Source organism: Labeo rohita, chromosome 8, assembly GCF_022985175.1.
Source record: "Labeo rohita strain BAU-BD-2019 chromosome 8, IGBB_LRoh.1.0, whole genome shotgun sequence".
NCBI lineage: Eukaryota > Metazoa > Chordata > Actinopteri > Cypriniformes > Cyprinidae > Labeo > Labeo rohita.
The window spans coordinates 23,910,091-23,931,031 of NC_066876.1; the positions used below are offsets into that span (position 1 = coordinate 23,910,091).

The 20,941-nt window shown below is 38.4% G+C and overlaps 1 protein-coding gene across 6 annotated transcripts in view; it reads left to right on the plus strand.

Annotated features, from left to right (window-relative positions):
- The first annotated feature begins 436 nt into the window (after nt 1-436).
- sema6bb (sema domain, transmembrane domain (TM), and cytoplasmic domain, (semaphorin) 6Bb) overlaps nt 437-20,941 on the plus strand; it is a 159,060-nt gene continuing 138,555 nt past the window's right edge. For 3 of the 6 annotated variants that reach the window (XM_051117242.1, XM_051117243.1, XM_051117241.1), the window contains exons 1-2: nt 437-1,231; nt 19,171-19,268. Coding sequence is in view for 1 of the 6 variants with exons in the window: in XM_051117239.1 (XP_050973196.1) it covers nt 3,318-3,338 (21 nt within the window). In the remaining 5 variants the exon portion in view is untranslated. Of the gene's footprint in view, nt 1,232-3,206; nt 3,339-19,170; nt 19,269-20,941 lie in introns of all 6 variants that reach the window. The other 3 variants (XM_051117239.1, XM_051117244.1, XM_051117240.1) reach the window with 3 other exon arrangements.

The window sequence follows — 20,941 nt, forward strand, 5'->3', positions numbered from 1 at the left end:
TAGCACATATGTACAAAACAAAAAAGAACAAGTTTGATTTAAAGGCGCCTTTAAAATTAAAGGACTGCGCTTTGGTTTGCATAATTGCATAAAATAGTACGTTTCTAACTTTAAACTTATTCAGAGTCGCCGAATATTCTCATTTCTCTTTTAGCCTGTAATGTAATTGTAATTATTTACTATTCAGTGCTTCTTTATTCATATTTTAGATCTGTAGCTTACATTTTAAACTGCAGCTGCAGTGAAAAGATGTCTTTAGTTTGATGCTTTTCATGCTCACTCTTTCGGTCTCCAAATTAAATTCACTTCCATCGCCACTTGCGCTTCGATGCCAAGACTAATCCCCTCATCCAAGTGTGTCTGATTTATTTCCTAACCCCAAATGATTAACAACAAATTAATTCCGCTCCAGTCCGCAGCTCTATTCTGCGTCAGGTTTTGGCATTGACTTGCGTTTGAATAGCTGTGGGTGACAGACTTACAACAGCGCTGAGATAGCAAACGCGTGATCTTTCTCTCACAGACCAAACGCCGCGGGCTACGCGCCGGGGATTGTTGGAAATATTACATTTCTGCCGGACAATAAGAGTTTCCTTTAACGGATTCCAGAGGCTGGACTCAAATCGGAGGCAGCGACGCGCGCTCCAAACAAACGAACGTGCCTTTTTGTCCACGCGTTCAGGAGCGTGTACATTCTACTGGCGCAGCAGCACTGACTAACTATTGTAGCGGTAGGTGATAAATAAAGCAAGTGTTTCCAGCCCAGACAGACACGTTTTCATTAGGCACAGCTGGTTGCGCTGGCGTGGACTGTTTTTTCCATCATTTGCTTGACACAAGGCAGTTTATCCCCGCTTATTCCAAACGACTTCTTGGATACTGGATGGCTGTCCGAAGGGGTCTACAACGGCTGCAGGACCAAGCCGGGAATGCCATTTGTTCACTCGCAGCATAAACGAGCTTTGTCGCGCTGTGTTTTTTACCCGGGGACAGGTGTCGTTGTGTACGTTGGGGCGGGGGTTAGTTGTTGGGGGTTTGGACACAGTTGTCTTAAGGATGTCAGATCAGGGATCAGATCTGCAAAGAGACAGGTGCGATAGAGAGGAGTAGATTTCAAGCGGACCCCTCCTCTCCGCTCCTCTCTTCTCCTCTCAGTCATTCTGGATTATAGTCCCGAGGAGGCGAGTCATTTACTGAGAACCGGGCTCACCGTTTCCCGCGGTTGTTATCGGTAAGTGTGCTGGTTTTCCAAATTACAAGCTTCTGTTCTGGATTGTAGTAGTTGTTACGCGTTTTTCCTCTCCATCTCAGTGTTGCGATGATGGGTTTGGTTTTGTGCGCGCCCCTGAATTGCGCTTTCTGATTTCTACACTAAGTAATTAGTCATAGAATATTGTTCAGGCGTGTTATGACTCTTCTTTAATGAGATATTACGCTTATGTAATTAAAGAAACGCGTCTTTATATTTAGAGATGATTTAGAGAGTTGCTGGTCGTTGTTCTGACTTGATTTTGACCATGAAATTCAGGGTTGCGCTGAAGCTGTACGGATGGTGGAACAGAACTGAATAATTAACAGTTGTTCGCATTTTACAGCAGTTGAGGTTAGTCTTAAAGATATTTGTTTTGACAACATCACTTTTTTTTCCTTTTTATCAATATTACAATTAGATTGATTTCTGAGTTATATATCTCTATATTACAGATCTCAGGTAAACTGCATTGTACAGTCTTTTATTAGTGGTTAAGTGCATTTCTCAAAACTGAGTGTGCTTTATCCAAACTCTTCACACTGTTATCTTTTCCAACTTGACAGCAATTAATCTCAAATGCACTTTATCTAAACAAATTAACTCATTCTGCTATAACCTAACATTCACGCCCATCAAAACACTGAGCATTACAAGATCTTATTTTAACAGAAACCACAAGCCTTTCATTAAACAAGAATGACAGCTCTTTATTGTGTTGCATGCACTGCAATATAAAAAAAAAACACAAATGTTATGCTTCAGCATGCCTTACTTTCTTGCATATGGTAATTCCACTATAAAAATGTAGCTCTGATATTGTAAAACAAAAACAGGTGTCTGCACATATCCATACAACATATGCAAGTGACTGGTATCAGTATGGAAACGTAATGCATCTGTATCATTCTGAATGCCATGCTATACCTAGAAGAAGCCCCTGGCATGCCTGATCTGTCCTAGAAAGTCATATTTACATGACATTTCAAAGATGGGCTTTTTTGAATTGATGATGATAATGAAATTGACATAGCAAAATGCTGTCAGCTAGAAGTGAAATCATGTGGTAGGCCTTGTTGGCCTGCCTTTTTTTCTTTTCTTTTGCCTTTTGCTTTTAGATATTTAAAATTCCATAATATGGAACTTAAGTACAAATAGATATCAGATTGTTGTGCTACTTGTGAAGATGCATTTAACAGTTTTGTGAATGTGTACACTCATTTTCTATGAGTCACAAAAGATTTCATGAATTTTGCAAGAAGACTGTCTGAAGTGTTTCAAAAACACATTATTGAGAAATGCAGTTCTGACCAAAACCAACTGTAAAAACTCTGAACGGTAGCCGTTAAATGAAACGTATCAAGGTGTCATTGTTCTTTCCTCATTCGCCCTGTTTCTCATGAACTGACATTTAAAGCTGCTCTCTTAAAAATAAAGGTTCCGATTACAACCAAAAGGATTTTACAGTCAGTTTTCAAAGCAGGACCTATTTAAGTTCCACAAAGAGCCATTCTTTAGGAAGCCTATGTTCTTGTGCTTTTAGAACCCACACACTGATCTGAAAACCCTATGATGAAACATCAAGAGCACTTTTAGTTTCCAAATAACCACACAGCAGTTCTTGATAGATACCTTGAATGTAAGAGTGTTTGTTTGCTTAGGTATGGTTGATGGGTGTTTATTTGTGTTTATGTGTGTTTGTTTTACTTTCCGTATCATCCAGGTGTTTGAACTTACACCCATTCAACAGCTGTTCGTATTCCACCAACTAAGTGGGTCGCACAGTGTCAGAATAGTATTTTTCATCTTCCTTTCTCAACATATGAGTGAACTTTCATGAATGGCTGGCTCTTCAGCACCGGTCCGTCTGCCGCCTCGCTGTGAGACACGGTTTTTGTCGTAGTCCCCCTGTTTCAAATTCAAATAGCCATTGCGCTGTCTTTTGTTATCCTTCAAGGTTTGTGGACTGGAAAAAGAGAAAGAAGTGAGTGAAGTCCCTAAGGGTGAGAGCGTTTTAAAAAAACCCGGGAGAGAAAGGAGGTGAAAAGAGGATTTACCAGTGGAGACGATGTCCTTTAGTGAAGGAAAGGTAAGATGTGGATAGGATAGCCATCTGCTTTTTCCACCAATAACTCTGGCTTATTAGACAAGGATTGTTCTTTGAAGCAAAAACTCAATTTTCTCACTGTCTACATGACTAAAGGTCTCAAGCTTGATAGCAGTCATTAGAGCTGTTCAGTTTTTGCATTGTGAATTGGGTTATTATCATCCATCTTCTTTGTTTGGTTTCATTCCAGCTTAAGCGCTCACATTTTTTCATTTCGACAGTCTCTGAGGCCCATGATTCATGACTGAGGGTGGCATTCGTGTGAGCGTGCCATTGACCTCTTCGAGCGCACATACAAAACCACTCATTACACACTGAATTATCATTAGCACCACAGCACACAATGTGTGAAGTGCACAGGAAGTTTACGACTCGGAATAGATCGTTTTCAGTGTTCCCTTTTTATCTCAGTGTTTTGCGCTCAGTTTTTTTATGAGCAAGAATTAAAGCAGTCACTTGCTCTGGTGTTGGGTCAATGATGTATGAGAGTCCTCACAATCTTTTCGAGTTCTTAGAAATGTGCTCTTTGTATTCATTAAAAAAAGAAAATCTTCAGCTTTATCAGTTTGTCATGTGGTGCAACCATGAAATAGTAAAAAAAAAAATTCTGTTTTCCAATCTGAATTTCATCCTGACATTTTCAACTATATGTTCCACCAAAAAGCAATCATAAATTCATCAAAATGATTTATTGAAAACATGCATCATAAAAGTGTTTTCAAGTCGTTGTGTGTTTTTGAATAAACTGATAGGGCAAAAAGTTAGTCACGTCATTAACTCAGTTATGTTTCTGTTTTCATTCTTCAACTTCAATTCTGCTGCTGTTGTCTTTAATGCACTTTACATCTTAACAGACTGTTCAGCGGCACTGTTCTAATCCCCAGCAAACCTGGAGCTGTTTTATTACCAGCCTTAGGTTGTATGTGCAACTTTCCCAACGTGCACAGAGCTCGAGCAAACCTCCTGCTGATTTTACTGGGATGTAATACGAAGGATATTCTGAAATGTGATTGGGAGGGATTAGAAGAGGTGGATGAAGGGAAACGGAGAGAGTGTTCCAAGTTTTCTTGAATAGGTGCCCTGTTCAAGTGCGCCCTTTCCCCCCAACAGCCGCACTTCACCCCTCAGTGCAAGTGTTGAGGCCACTGTGCCGAGGGAACAGGTGCTGCAGGCACAGGGGGCACACACGCGACAAACACGCATGCACGCTTACAGTTGCCCTTGGGGTTTTACGTCACCTGTGGCTGCTTAACCACCCCCCCACCCCACCCCGTGGACCCTTTTCCTTGTCTGGAGGGGCACTGTTCACTCGGACTCCCCAAAGCAGGGCCCCTTAACTCCCTCTGTGTCATTTGTGTCCTCTTTATCGGTCTTTTACTGTCGTCCGGTTTCCTTCCCTTTTCTTTTTTTCCTTTTGTCAGCTCTCGATTTCTCCATATCTCAAACCGTCCCTTTCGCCGTCCCTCCTTTTTTGGCACAGCGCTCGCTCTTTCTTTCTCTCCCTACATCTTTCTGTCTCTCCCTCACTCTTGTCTTGATGTCAGACCCTTCCAGACAGAGTGCTTTCTCTCAGTGTGCTGTCAGGCTAAAGGACACTGCCCACTGGGGCCCTGAAAGGAACAAATTGACCGGAACAATGTTCTCACTTAGCATGTAGAGCTCGCCGAAAGAGAAGGTGAGAAGCACGCTGGGCCCGCACAGAAACTGCACGTTGAGATGCCCACCCTGTCTTTCACCGGACCGGACTTGCAATTCCCTGTTTTCCCATCACACATTTATGTCTGTTGAAGGTTAGTATAGGAGTTGCAGTAAGGGAGCAGTAAATGCATTAACCAGTGACCTCTAAAAACCTTATTTCCCATGATTCTTCTGGCCCTGGAGGGTTAACCCTTTTCCTGACCTGCCATAAGGTGGTGCTGGAGGTCATGGCTCCTCCCATTAAAATGTAATGGAGCTTCTTTTCCATTCTCCCTCAGCGAAGACCCCTTCTCCCTGCAGTTTAATCACACATCCATCTTTCATCTTTCATCTTTTTCTTTTTCTGTTCCTCTTTGTTCCTGATTTTTCTAATCTTTCAAGTGGAGCCAAATAAGTGAGCCTAGAATTTACACCACAAAAACCTCATAATTAGGTGAGTGTGCACATTGTTACTTGGTCTGATGTTATTGCTGCTTTTCCTTTTGTTTATTTTCTTTCCTGCTTTCCATTCTTTTCTTTTTTCTTTCCTAGAATTATCCTTTGCCCATTTATTCAATTTTCTCCAGTTTTTCTCATTTTCTTCTTGACTGTTTTCTTTGTCTGTTTTGCTCTTTTTCTTTTACTTCCTTTTTCTTTCCTTGTCCTTTTTCCTTTTGTTTCTTTAGCTTTCCATCCCTTCCTTTTCCTTTGTCTGACATTTCCCTACTTTTCCTTTCCTTGTTCTTTTTCCTTTTTCTTCTGATTTCCATCCCTTCCTTAAACTTCCTTTTCCATATATTTCTTTCCATTTTCTTTTTCCTTTTTTCTTGTTCATATCCTTTACATTTTCTTTTCTTTTCCTTTCCTTTCCTTTCCTTTCCTTTCCTTTCCTTTCCTTTCCTTTCCTTTCCTTTCCATCTTTGCCTTTTACTTCCTTGTCCTTTTACATGTATTTCCTTTTTCCTTTTTCCTTTTCCTTTCCTTTCCTTTCCTTTCCTTTCCTTTCCTTTCCTTTCCTTTCCTTTCCTTTCCTTTCCTTTCCTTTCCTTTCCTTTCCTTTCCTTTCCTTTCCTTCTTTGCTTTTTACTTCCTTGTCCTTTTATGTGTTTTTACTTTCTCCTTTTGTTTTTCTCTGCCTTTTTATTTCCTTTCTTTGCCTTTTTGCTTTTCCTTGTCCTTTTATGTGTTTTTACTTTCTCCTTTTGTTTTTCTCTGCCTTTTTATTCCGTCTTTGCCTTTTACTTCCTTGTCCTTTTACATGTATTTCCTTTTTGTTTTTCCTTTCCTTTCCTTTTACTACATTGTGCTTTTATGTGTATTTCCTTTCCTTTCCTTTCCTTTCCTTTCCTTTCCTTTCCTTTCCTTTCCTTTCCTTTCCTTTCCTTTCCTTTCCAGTCCATGTTTTTTTACCCCCTTGTCCTTTTACATGTTTTTCCTTTCCTTTCCTTTCCTTTCCTTTCCTTTCCTTTCCTTTCCTTTCCTTTCCTTTCCTTTCCTTTCCTTTCCTTTCCTTTCCTTTCCGTATTTGCCTTTTACTTCCTTGTGCTTTTATGTGTATTTCTTTTCTCTCTTTGTTTTTCCTTTCCTTTCCTTTCCTTTCCTTTCCTTTCCTTTTGCCTTTCCTTTCCTTGTTTTCCTTTCCTTTCCTTTCCTTTCCTTTCCTTTCCTTTCCTTTCCGTATTTGCCTTTTACTTCCTTGTGCTTTTGTGTATTTCTTTTCTCTTTTTGTTTTTCCTTTCCTTTCCTTTCCTTTCCTTTCCTTTCCTTTCTGTCTTTGCCTTTTACTTCCTTGTGCTTTTTTTTTTAAATTTCCTTTCCCTTTTTGTTTTTCCTTTCCTTTCCTTTCCTTTCCTTTCCTTTCCTTTCCTTTCCTTTCCTTTCCTTTCCTTTCCTTTCCTTTCCTTTCCTTTCCTTTCCTTTTCTTTTCCTTTCTGTCTTTGCCTTTTACTTCCTTGTGCTTTTTTTTTAAATTTCCTTTCCCTTTTTGTTTTTCCTTTCCTTTCCTTTCCTTTCCTTTCCTTTCCTTTCCTTTCCTTTCCTTTCCTTTCCTTTGCCGTCTTTGCCTTTTACTTGTGCTTTTACCTGTATTTCCCTTTTCCTTTTGTTTTTCCTTTCCTTTCCTCTCCTTTCCTTTTTCACCTATTACTTCCTTGTTCTTTTACATGTATGTCCTTTCTTGTTTCCTTTTGCTTTCCTTACACTTTTCATTTTCCTTTCCATTTCCTTCGTTTTTCATTTCCTTTTCGTTTTCCTTTGCTTTCTCATTTCCTTCTCCTTCCCATTCCCTTCAATTCTCATCCCACCCTTCTCTTTTCATCCAAGCTGATAAAGTCTTTACAGTTGTTGCATAAGCTACACAAATACACCTCTATGCGTAAACAGCAGGCAGGATATCAGAGATTGAAAGAGTTTTGTGTACAGGAGGTTGTGTGTGACTCTTTCAGAACACTGAGCGAGCTGTGAAAAGAGATTCTGAATGCGACTCTAGGCCTACGGCTGAGAGAACGAGGTGATGAGAAAAGATGGTGGGCGACAGGAGATTGTTAGCCTGCATGGGCGTGAATAAACACAGCGAGTGTGTGTGTGTGTGTGTGTGAGAGATAGACAGACAGAGGATGTGTGAGAGGGTAAGAAAGAGTGAAATAGAAAAAACTAGACTGTATGTGTGTGAATGTGTTTCACTGCCGCCTTTGCTCGTTCTCTGAGGCCCAGTCACATCTCTCTCACACAGTGGTGGCAGAAGGATTTGTTAATGAGGGGAGATGCTAACAAGGAGGCAACAATGAGGAATTGAGAAAAACACTGCCAGTCAGAGACGAAAGAGGCTGGTTGGTACTGTAACCCATACACTCACATAAAACCAGTTTACACCTGATATTACATTTAATCTCAGGTGATGCAATCACAAGTGGTCAAATGAGACACGTCGCTGTTTACACCTTTTTTTTTATTTGCATCTCAAATGTGCCTCTCATGACTGCTTGTGATCGGATTTCAAGGTAGGGTCTTTAATTTTGTGACTTTTGTCACTTCTTATGCCAGTGTATCACTGCATGATTATTAAGGGTATAAAAAAACTATCACTTTCAAATATGAGACACATTTTGTTGTGAATTTCAGATGAATACAAATGGACATTCACAGATTTTTTTTTTGGATGTTTTCTTTTAAACCCATATTTTAGACCAAAGATTCCCAAAATATTTTGTCAGTCAAACCCCTTGTAAAATATTTCGACAATTTAACAACACATTTGCTCTAGCTTATCATTTTAAAATAATGATGATGATTATTATTAATAATTTAATTTTTATAAAATTGTACTTTTTTATGATTTAATTATTAGCTTTTCGACAACTCATGAACCCCCTGCAATTCCCTCACGACCCCTAGGGGTTTGTAAACCCCAATTTAACAGCCAGCTTTGATTGACAGGTGAATGGGCAGTCCTTCACTATTGTCCAGCACGTATTAGTGGTTTGTGCTACAAATACCATAGGGCCACTTTTTTTCAACTACCTCCAAGTGTGGTTTGAATCAGATCATAGATATTTTAGTCTCCATTTACACCCGTATTTAGCATTGTTCCCCTCACCCAAGATTTATCTTAACACCAGGTGTCATATTAAACAGATTTACACACACTACATCTGTTTTTTTCCCTCTTCATCTCACCTCAGGCTACATCTGTCTATCACTCTTGATCTCACCTACACACAGCCCAACACACAAATCCTCACATTGTTGCTTGGTGTTTTTGGCTGGCGCTGCTCTGCAGCTGGTGTGAGAACACAGTCTCTCAGGTAGACAGGAAGTGTGTGTGTTGATGAAGAAGATGAAGCCATAGATGACTCACTGAGCCTCTGAGGACACATTCCAGCTTTTCTGTGGTTAAAAACACCTGAGGATATTCGTTTTACAGCCTCTCTTTGTCCCCACAGAGGTGCTTTTACTCAGAACACAATTCTGTCTTTCCTTTCCACTGGAAATCTACTAGGAAGAGTTGTTTGCACAGTGCAGCGCCGCTGTTAAATGTTTAACCATCTCTGTGTTTATGGGCTTTCCTTTTCCTCTAATTCTCTGGCCTTTCTGTCTCTGTCCAAGAGCCTCAAGGTAATTAACGGCGTACCGTATTTTGTGACCCGCAGGACGCAATCATGCATGAGCGAGGGAGGGAGACTGAACAAAGTAGCCCTGAAATGAATGTGGGGCTTAAGATGGGAAAGGGAGAAAGAGGGAGAGGGCAAAGGACAGAGGGCAGGAGGAGAGATGCCAGGCAGTGAGGTAATGCTGAGAGCGGATGAGAAAAACGAGCAAGAGATGGGGCTCTGGAGAGGGATTGGGGGTGTTTAACGGACAGGCGGGATGCTGGCGGCTAAAAACATTTAAATCGAGAACTCCGAGGAACCAATTAATGTATAGAAACCTGAATGAGTTCCTGAACAAATCAGGCTCACAGAGCCAAACAGGACCCATGCTGTGGAGTGCATCTGGTGACTACCTCTCTCTCTCTTTGAGTAAATCTCATTAAAACATCTCCCATTCCCATATTTTACTCTCAAAACAACAGTTATAAAATAAGAAATTATATTTTGCCTAAGAAAAATGAGGCGTATTTTTGTACTGTCAACACCTGACATCATTTTTTTTTTATTACATTTAAGCTCATTTTTCCTCCAAATTCTCATTACTCTTAACGATGATGCTCATTAAATTCCCATTATTATAGTACTGTATGTTTTCCATGTTTTCCATCTTAATACATTATTTTAGAAAAATGTGTATTATATACTTTATATAACTATATGGGCCATTCTACAGAATTGGTGCTGTCCCACAACCAAAAAACACATTAACGTTAAGGAATGACAAAACGTTACGGAATGACATCTTTGTTTTTTTGAGTGTTATTGTCACTACCGAAGCATGTTATCATTATTTCGGTAGTGACAAAAGGGAACACATAATCCTCATATTTGGAGGAAATAAACAAAATTTTTGTACAGTTATTCAATTTTTTTTAGTATTTTAGTATGTTTTAGTATGTGGGTTAAATTTTTGTAATGTGATGTGCTTCCAAAGCATTACTGTCACTACCGAAACATGGTAGTCAAGTCAAGTCAAGTCACCTTTATTTATATACCACTTTTAACAATACAGAATTGTGACAAAGTGGCTGTACAGTATTAAATAGGAAATAGTGCATCAATAATGCAAAAGGGCAACAGTAAACACTCAATTTTCAGGTAAAGGCAGTTCATCATTGGATTCAATGATGTCATCATCTAGCTCAGTTTAGTTCAAATAGTATATGATATCATTTGAAAACTAAGCAAGCCAAAGGCGACAGCGGCAAGGAACCAAAACTCCATCGGTGACAGAATGGAGAAAACCTTGGGAGAAACCAGGCTTAGTCTGAGGGCCGGTTCTCCTCTGGCCAGACGTTAGAGGACTCATCTGGTTCCCATGGTCTTGTGCCGATAGCCATCTAGGTGACGAGGTCTTCACTGGGGATCCGTCTCTGGGGCTCATTTAGTCGATGTGGTCTCCGCTGACATTCAGGGCTGTAGAGGTCATCTCTAGGGACTGATCCACCATCTGAGCTGCGTACGGACTGGATCCGGGGGACTGGATCACCTCGGAATAAGAAAGAAACAGACTAATATTAGCGTAGATGCCATTCCTCTTACGATGCACTGAGTACATCGGGTGTTATGGGAAGCGTTCCCGGTTCCGGTTGACCTAATTAATGCAGCCTAACAATCCTTTAACGGATTTAAATTATAGAAATATATTGATGTGTTATGTGTAAGCCAGGTTAAAGAGATGGGTCTTTAATCTAGATTTAAACTGACAGAGTGTGTCTGCATCGCGAACAGTGTTGGGTAGATTGTTCCAGAGTTTGGGCGCTATGAAAATGATCTGCCGCCGATCAAATGATCTGTAACATACCGATCCCTTCTAAACATGGGATGTTTTGTCAAAAAATAAAGTATACTGCGTTATCAACTGAAAAGTTATGATAGTTTTTGGTTCAGTGTATATTCAAACAAAGGAATCCTTAAGTCTGAAATCAGTATGATCAACTTTTTGCCTTTTACAAAGAAAAATTGGATTCAAAATACAACAAATCTCATAAATTACACTTAAAATATTGTTAAAAATGTAATTATGGATTTACCTCTAAGGAAAAAAAGAATGTAAAATTTACAATGTAGATGTAAGCAAATCTTAATAGGTCAATATAACCCTTCTAATGAAATTATTAATACTGTGTTTCGGTAGTGACACATTTGGAGAAAGGTCAAATATTCCAAAACTTTCTGAAAATACAATCTGAGAATTAACTGCACAACTACTAGAAATGTGTACCTTGGATATTATACAATTTGCATACATATCTTTTGGTGACCAATGCTGTAATATATCATTAGGTATTTTGCAATTAGTTTAACTTCGTTAAAGTTTTATATAGGTTTATCTTTCTCTTACTGTCTCTGCACATTCAATAAAGCTTTATTGGCATGGCTGCTGCAATACAATGTAGAGCCGTTCATGACTTTAACTACAGACATAATAATGTACCAGCAGATTGTAGATTCGTAGTGATTGGAGGTTATGGAGGGTGAAAGAGAACACTTAATACTGAACCAGAGATGAGAAGATATCACTCTTGTGCTGAGGAGAACGGCTTGAGTGTGTGTGTGTGTGTGTGTGTGTGTGTGTGTGGCGGAGGCCATCTGGAGGCAACAGGTCTAGTGTCAGTGGGCAGTTGCTGTAACACAGTCTGGTGCTCCCTTGGGATGATGTCAGACGCGCACACACACACATAGACACCATACGAATCAATCTGGCGTTCAGCTGAAACACCCTGACAAAAAGCCAGAAATCTTTGATGTTGAGTGTCGTCGCTTGTTAAGAGCACTTCTCCATGCGGGGAAAACACAGCAATTTTGGGCTCGCGCACGTAAACAGAAGAAGGGGGAAAATGGAAAGAGAGAGCTCTCATCCATTTGATTAGGGATTACAATTCTTGGTTTCAGATGACAATTTGCTAATGTATTTCAAATCAATTGCAGCACATTCACAGTGACGGATTTTGCTCTAGTGAAGAGGAATAATGCTAATCAGGTTTTTTGTGTGCATGTGTGTTTGTGTGTGTGGTTGCATATTTGTATTTGTATGTAAATGTTTTTCACCCCGGTGTGCTCATAAGGACCTGAATGGATTTGTGTTCGAATCGTTTAGTGAGACAGGAGCCTGACTGCTCACCCCGCTGTCAGGCTTCTGCTTTTCCTCTCCTCTCAAATCCCCCATGTGAATATTCATACCCCCTTTCAAGCCTTTTAATAACTTGTATTTTGTGGTCAGCATTAGAAGCGACTGGCATTTCAGTGTCAGGCCGAATAGAAAACGAGAGATGGAGGGGGAGAGAGAGTGACAGATTTTCTGAGTTGAGCTGTGAAGCTTAGCTGAGCCGTTAGCATCGCTAACTCCCGCCTCAGCATGCTAAATCCTGCGAGCGTTTCTTTGGTTTTGTCATTTTGCACTCAGAGCACAAGGTCATGCTGCAAAACAAACTTTTTCTTCACTGGTGTTTTGTTGAGTTTTACAGTAAACATTTCTAAACGGCTTTAAAGGAAAAGTTCAGCTAAATATGAAAGGTCTGACATTTACTCACCCTCGTGTCATTCCAAACCTGTATGTGTTTCTTTCTTCTGAGAAGCACAAAAGAATATATTCTGAATATTATTGGTAACAAAATAGTTTAGCTTACTCTTGACTTCATTTGTATGGAGAAAAAGCAAAAACCTTTGTTATGTTTGTTGAATAAATATAACAATGGTTTTTGTTTTTCTCCATAAGCTGCTAAAATTAGAAAAAGATGGTTTTTGATAAATGAGGTAAGATGGGTTTTCTGGAAACAGGTCTTAAAGGGATAGTTCACCCAAAAATGAAAATTGCCATTTTTTTTCACCCTTGTGCCACTCAACAAACATGTATAACTTTATCTTTTACTGAACACAAAATAAGATATTTTGAAGAATGTCAGTAACCCACCAAATAAGATTTGAGGAATTTCTCAAAAAAGATGATTTTCCAATGAGGTAAGATGTATTTTCTAAAAACAAGTCTTAATATCACATGAGTTTGAAACCAAATAATGGCTTAAATTGAATTAAGTTTAATGACTGAATCAGTGAGTGGCGCTCAGAAACTGAATTAGTCCAATTTATGAATGAGTCATTCTTTTGAGTCAGTTTATCTCAATGAACTGATTTAGTTCACAAATCTGAATCAATTCTTGAGTTAAAGAGTAGGTCATATGGTTTTTTAAGTGTCCTAATATTTTGTTGGAGTCCCCTACAACAGGCTTAAATGCATCTAAGGTCAGAAAACATTGTAATTTTCTTAGAATATACATTTATAGTTCTACATTTATAACTGTTCGTTTGAATCAGTTCTGAGTGTAATGTCTGTAAACCCCTCCCTTACATAAGCCTACTCTGCTCTGATTGGTCAGCTGGCAAAGCCTGTTGTGATTTGGTACAGAGAGGAGTACTTGAGCAAGTTTGTGAGCGCTACCATTGGTGTTGCCAAGTCCACAGTTGTTTTTGAAGCAACCCCAATAACGTTTTATTTGACTCCTAGAATGCAAATTTACCAGGGGAACCCTGAAAAAAGCATGTATTTTACACCTGGAACCCCCTTGAAACGTGATGGGGCTAGTTTTAAGTAGCAACTGGCAATTGTTGTGAAAACCAGCCAACCCTGCCTGCCATTGACAAAGCATGCACATTCACATAAAACAATAATATAGTGCTCCAATCCATTTTTAAAATATTGACATAAAAACATTGTTTAACACTTGTGCAAGCGAATCATGCCCACAGCTATAAAATTGATATTTTGAGCACTCAATTGAGAATGTATACACAATTGAGAACGTATCAACTGTACTTACAGGTTGTGGTTCGGAGATGTGAATCCCAATAAAGAAAATTAGAAGCCAAAGATTAGAGAAGCAGTCCTCTGTAAAATGACGAGCACACAACAAAAATTTCAAATTGTATTGCTGTGGTTTCGTGGCAAAAATTAATTTTAACCACTGATTCTTTACATCATCAATGTCTTTCGCCAATGAAAACATAACAAACTTGCTTTAACAGCACAGAACACAGTGTCTTCTCGACAGAATGTAAACACACTAACTAGCGGAAGTGTTTGTGGGCAGGTCAGACTGTTCGTATTTTGTGGGCAGGTGGGGATTATGCTAATATGTTACCCAATGATGTCGATTGGTTACAGGCAGAATATTCCAAAATATGACGACTCGTTAAGGCAATTCTGAGCCGACTTTTTCTTTTGAGAGACAATATCTTTTTTGAAACTTTGCAGACTGTTTATATTGAGGGACAGCTATGTTACAAACTGCAAAAAAGATATTTTTCAAAAAACCCATATTACCAGCTCTTGAAGAATGCTGGCTTCTTTGCATGTTCACTTTGTAATCACTGGGTCGGTACTTCTGCAGCGACGTAGGATGATTTTGAAGTTGGGGAAGAAAACGATTTGGGAGTTTTTCGACATACCCTAACTGAATTGACCCAGACTACACAGACTATGCATGCACATCACAGAGACGAGACAAGACAAGCATTTGAGGTTAAAAGTATATAAATGGTCAATTTGTTTAGAAATTAAGATTGTTTCGCTAGATAAGACCCTTCTTCCTCGGCTGGGATCATTTAGAGCCATTTGAAGGCATTTTGGAAGTTCAAACTTGGGGGCACCATTGAAGTCCACTATACAGAGATAATTCCTGAAATATTTTCCTCAAGAAACATAATTTCTTATTGACTGAAGAAAGAAAGACATAAACATCTTGGATGACAAAGGGGTGAGTAAATTATCTGTACATTTTTTTTTTTTCTGGAAGTGAACTACTCCTTTAATGACTGAATCGGTGTGTGGCACTTGGGAACCAAATTAGTCCAATCTATGAATGAATCATTCTTTTGAGTCAGTTTTTCTCAGTGAACTATTTCAATCTGAGTTAAACTCACCAACTCCATTATTAACAGCTCCATGGAGGGCAGGATTATTTGTGAATTATATTTTCGTATTGTACTGATTACTTCTGTGGTGTTATTTGTAGCCTGACACAGTAAATCATACAGGCGTGAAAGTGAATAAATGATGACAGAAATGTTTTGGCTGAACTATTCCTTTTAAAGAGCTTTTGAGAGATCTATAAATGCTTGCAGCTTCTATTTTCTGTTTGTTATCTTAAAGAACAGAATTAGTCTCTCCGTCCCCTTTCTCAGCACACACAGACCTTTGGCATAAGAGAGCCTTGTATCCCGGGCAGACAGCCTGGCAATCATGTGACACACTCTTCCTCTTTGTGCCGCAGGGACATCTCTCTCTCTTTCTCACACACACACAGAATCACAGAATGCTTGTTTATGCTTTGCTCACAGCCTAACCTTTAAACAATTATCTACTTGCTCAATATAAATAGCATAGCATGTCACCCCTGCTTTATTTCACCCTCTCCCTCAGCCTGCCCAGCACCACTACCGCCGCTGTCGTCAAGGAAACTTGATACCGTCAGTGTAAACTCTAGAAACGATCAGCCAGAGACCGTCGTCCCTGAGAGTGCTCTGCTCTGTCCTCCTGCCCCATGTCTGTCATGACTTGGAGATCTGCGAAGGGGTTACATGAAGCACAACACGCTGTGGCATCGGGTCACCACATTAGTAGTGGTCGTCATGCGGCTCCCTCGGCGCAGAGGGCTGGTGTGGAAATACTTGGCAAATTGGCTGGGATATTTAAACCTTTCCAGATCACGCTAGGAATATGTTGTGGTAAACAATCTGTAGTGCTTTTTTTAATGCTAGGTTTATTGATGAATCTCTGTATGAGGGAGTTTAATTGCATAGCCGCAGGGTCGACTGCACAGTCTCTCCTATGCGGGAGAGCGCCGTCTCTGCCAAATGTTAAAGATGGCACTTGGGCTTTTAAGGCTGCTGCTTTTCTTTCTCACGCTGGCTTGATTAGGGCGGTTTCACCTGCCTTGTTTCTCAAGACTGGCGTCGGTACCATAAGCGGTGACAACAAAGTTCCTTTGAAGCAGCGCGGTAGAAGAGCAGCCTAGTGTTCACGCTAGTTATGGAGGAACAGCTTGAGGCTCCTTGGGTCAGATTTCCCCACTTATTTATGAGATAAGAGGCTCTCTGGACAGCTGAGCCAGTTGTTGGTTTTCACAACCACACTCTCGCTCTTTCTCTCCACGTCCCTTTTTAGCGTTTCGCACGGGTCCACCAAAGGTAAACATTCTCTATGCTGCGATGTTTAGTTCTATAAACAGACTGTAAGCTAAACCTAACAAATGCTTGAAAGTTAGATTTGTCAGCAAACGTCAAACATGCAACACGCAGGCATAATAAACCCCCGCTACTGAACGCAAAAAGCACACACACAAGAGATGACAGTGTAATTACCATGTGGCGTCAATAAAAAAACACTAGAATTTCCCACTGTGAAAATTAATCGAGCCTAAAATTGTGTTGAAAGCAAGAGGGTATGTCTCTGACGGTATGGCCAGGGATGATTCGTAGACTGATGCATATTGCACATGTACGTTTTTAATCAGTGGTTCCAGTTAAGGCTGGGTATCAATTTGATTTGATTATGATTCACAAGCTCTTAGTTTAAATTTGGTTTCATTTTGATTCAATTCATTTGGGTATGTACACTATTTAGTCAAAAATTTTAATATTTCTGAATTAATACAATTGATATGTCTCAAAATTCTGCCATTAATTACTCACTTTCACGTTGTTCCAAACCTGTAAGACCTTTGTTCATTTTTGGAACACAAATTAAGATATTTTTGATGAAATCCAAGAGCTTTCTGAGCCTGCATAGACTGCAATGCAACTGACATGTTCAAGGCCCGCAAATGTAGTAGGACATCATTAAAATAGTTCATGTGAGATCAGTGGTTCAACTGTAATGTTATGAAGTTACTAAAATGTTTTTTGTGCACAAAGAAAACAAAACAACAAATTTATTCAACAGTTTTTCTAATGTAGAACCAGGATGCGCTGCACTTCGTTTACAAGCAGAGGAATGCACACGAATGTGTGAAGAGAGGAAATTGTTTGAAGTCATTATTTTTGTTTTCTTTGCACATGTTCTCATAGCTTCAAAAAATTATGTTTGACCCACAGATGTCACATGGACTATTATATTATTATAGTGTCCTTACTACCTTTCTGAGCCTTGAACGTTTCAGTTGCATTTTTGGATGAACTAACCCTTTAAAATAACTGTTTTCTATTGTAGCATATTTTAAAATGTAGTTCATTTTTGTGACAGCAAAGCTGAATTTTCAGCAGCCATTACTCCAGTCTTCAGTGTCACGTGATCCAATTTTCCTTCAGAATTTGTTTAAATATGCTGAATTGGTGCCCAGGAAGCATTGATTAACAATGTTAAAAACAGCTGTGCTGCTTATTTATTTTATTTTTTCATGAAAACTGGATTTTTTGATAAATAGAAAGCCCAGAAGAACATTTATTTTTTTTTGAAATATAAATCTTTTGTTACATTATGAATGTCTTTACTTTTACTTTTGAACAATTTAAAGGAGTAGTTCACTTCCAGAACAAAAATTTACAAATGATTGACTCACCCCCCTTGTCATCCAAAATGTTCATGTCTTTCTTTCGTAAAGAAATTGTTTTTTGAGGAAAACATTTTAGGATTCCTCTCCATATAATGGGCTTCTATGGTGTCCCCGATTTTAATTTTTCTAAAATGCAGTTTAAATGCAGCTTTTATGGGGGCAGCCGTGGCCTAATGGTTAGGGAGTTGGGCTTGTAACAGAAAGGAACTCCAAAATCGCGCTACGTTGCTGTAGAAGTACTGACCCAGTGTTTACAAAGTGAACATCCAAAGAAGGTCAAACGTCCTATACAAAAAAGATAAAATGGTGAAGTAGGATGATTTTGAAGTTGGAGGAGAAAATGAGATGGAAGTTTTTCGACATACCCTAACTGTGTTGAACTGGAAAAAAATTAGCAAATTGGAGTTCACACAGACCTAGACAAGCATTAAGGTTAAAAAGTATATAAATTGTGTTTTTTTTTTTATTTTTTTTTTAAGAAAATAACCAATTGTTTCACTAGATAAGACCCTTCTTCCCTGGCTGGGATTGTTTAGAGCCCTTTGAAGCTGCATTTAAACTGCATTTTGGAAATTCAAATTTGGGGGCACCATAGAAGTCCATTATGTGGAGAGGAATCCTCAAAAAACTTTTTTTTTTTACGACTGAAGAAAAAAAGACATGAACATCTTGGATGACAAGGGGTTGAGTACATTATCTGTAAATTTTTGTTCTGGAAGTGAACTACTCCTTTAATACATCCTTGCTGAATAAAAGTATTCATTTATTTTCTTAAATTTTTTATTTTTGCTTACATATGAAGGAAGTTCCATGTCAACTATTGCTATGTATTATACAGGGAACCTTTAATATTACATTACGATTGAATTAATATTAGCAACCAGGCCCAAACTATGCAGTTCAGTTGCTATTTATTCAATAGACGTAATAATCAACACAACCAAACACTAACATTTCAAGCAAACAGCATTTGATGTGTAAAAATGTGTAGACATCCTTTAATACAAATAAAATATTCCATTAATATAAGGAATGATCTTTTGATATTGTATTTTGGAATGATTTATTAAAATGACCCTGCTAGCAAACACTGGAGCTGCAAATGTGGCATTTATGATGTATTCATCCATGTCATAAAAGAAAGTCGTTGTTTGCTTTCACCTGCATCTGTACATAACCGCTCCTCTTGGAGCTCAGTTATTGAGGAAGAGCAAAGATGAGAGAATATGAAAGCGTGTGTTTGACTCTCGTTTGGTGGCAAGTCTTCTGCATCACCAGCAGCATCAGCGGGTGTTGTGGCATTGCCCCATTTGCCTGTCAGATTGAAAGCGGCAGCTTCTGAAAAAGAGAACGGCTGAGCACGGCCTCGGCATCTTTGCAGGCAGCTGCTGCTCGGAGCCGTTCATTAATATAATAACTCAGCTCTGTATTTCTCCTCAGCCTCTGTCTCTTTCTCACCACTCTGTGAGAGTTCACCGCTGGTGGAGCTGTGTGAAGCTGAGGAGAGTTCAGACCTCAACCTGGAGGAGCTTCACTCAGTATGTCGCTTGTCTTTTATGTTTATACCCGAAGTCAACATCTGAGCGTTTTTAGTTCTTTCATTCTTGATCTCTCCCTCTCTTTAGACTCATTCTTTCTCTCTGTGCTACTTGTAGATGTTTTTTTCATGTCAGAAAGATAATATGACACTTTTTTTCTGTTTTTGCTTCAAATGAGCTTCTGTCTTTCTGTAGCTTTTCCTTTTTCGTTTTCCCTTTGTACCACAAGAACAAAGCACCAGTTGCAAAGCACAAAGCTGAAACCCCTACGACCCTGTAGTTGTGCGTGCGGATACACGCGCTGGTCTCTGGAGCCCCAGTGAGCCGCATTTGCAGGCCGCTCTCATACTTAACAGGTTAATTAGAGGATTTGTGTTAATGATCCGAGATTCTGATTAGACAGGCCCCTATGCGTTTGTACCCTGTAGGGCTGCGTGATTATGACAGATTATAATTGTGAATTATTTCTGTTGATACTGTAATCATGATTAGTAAATTCGATTAATAGAATTTGCTTTAAGAGAAGTCAGATGTAGTCAGTTAGATATCATCAAGGCAGATTAATTGCGTAATATTTAGTCATTTAGAGATTATCAACATATGTTTCAATTCCAAAAAATCCTAATCAGTTTTGTTCATTGTTTGGCAAACAATTATTGTTTCAGTTGTTTTGTGAATTATTATTATTATTATTATTATTATTATTATTATTATTTGTTTTGGTAGTAAATATTGTCAAATAATATAATTAAGAAAATATACACTACCAGTCAAAAGTTTTTGAACAGTAAAATTTGTAGTATTTTTTTTAAAGAAGTCTCTACTGCTTATAAAGCATTTATTTGATCCAAAGTACAGCAAAACAGTAAAACTTTAAAATAGTTTTACTAGTTAAAATAACTGATTCTTATTTAAATGTATTTTAAAATGTGATGTATTCCTATAATTTCAAAGCTGAAATTTTAGCATCTTTACTCCAGTCACATGATCCTTCAGAAATTTTCTGTTTTGCTGCTTGAAAAACATTTATTATTATTATTATTATTAGTAGTAGTAGTAGTAGTAGTAGTAGTAATAGTAGTAGTAGTAGTAGTAGTATTATGTTGAAAACAGCTGAATAGATTTTTTTTCAGGTTTCTTTTAATAGAAAGAATCTTTTGTAACATTGTAATGTAAATATATATATAAAAAAAAAAAAAAAAATATATATATATATATATATATATATATATACTTAAATGTTTTAAATATTCATAACAATAATAAAATGAATGTTTCTTCAACAGCAAATCAGCATATTGGAACGATTTCTGAAGGATCATGTGACACTGAAGACTGGAGTAATGATGCCGAAAATTTAGCTTTGATCACAGGCATAAATTACATTTAAAAACATATTCAAATAGAAAGCTTTTATTTCAAATAGTAAAAATATTTTACAATATTACTGCTTTTCAACAAAAAAACATCAAAAATCTTACTGTTAAAAATTTTTGATTGGTATTGTATATTACAATAAAACAATAATGTATTACTTTGTGTGTGTGTGTGTGTGTGTGTGTGTGTGTGTGTGTGTGTGTGTGTGTGTGTGTGTATGTGTATGTGTATGTGTATGTATATAAATGTATGCATATATACGGTATACTGTTATTTCAGTAGTTTTGGTACATTGG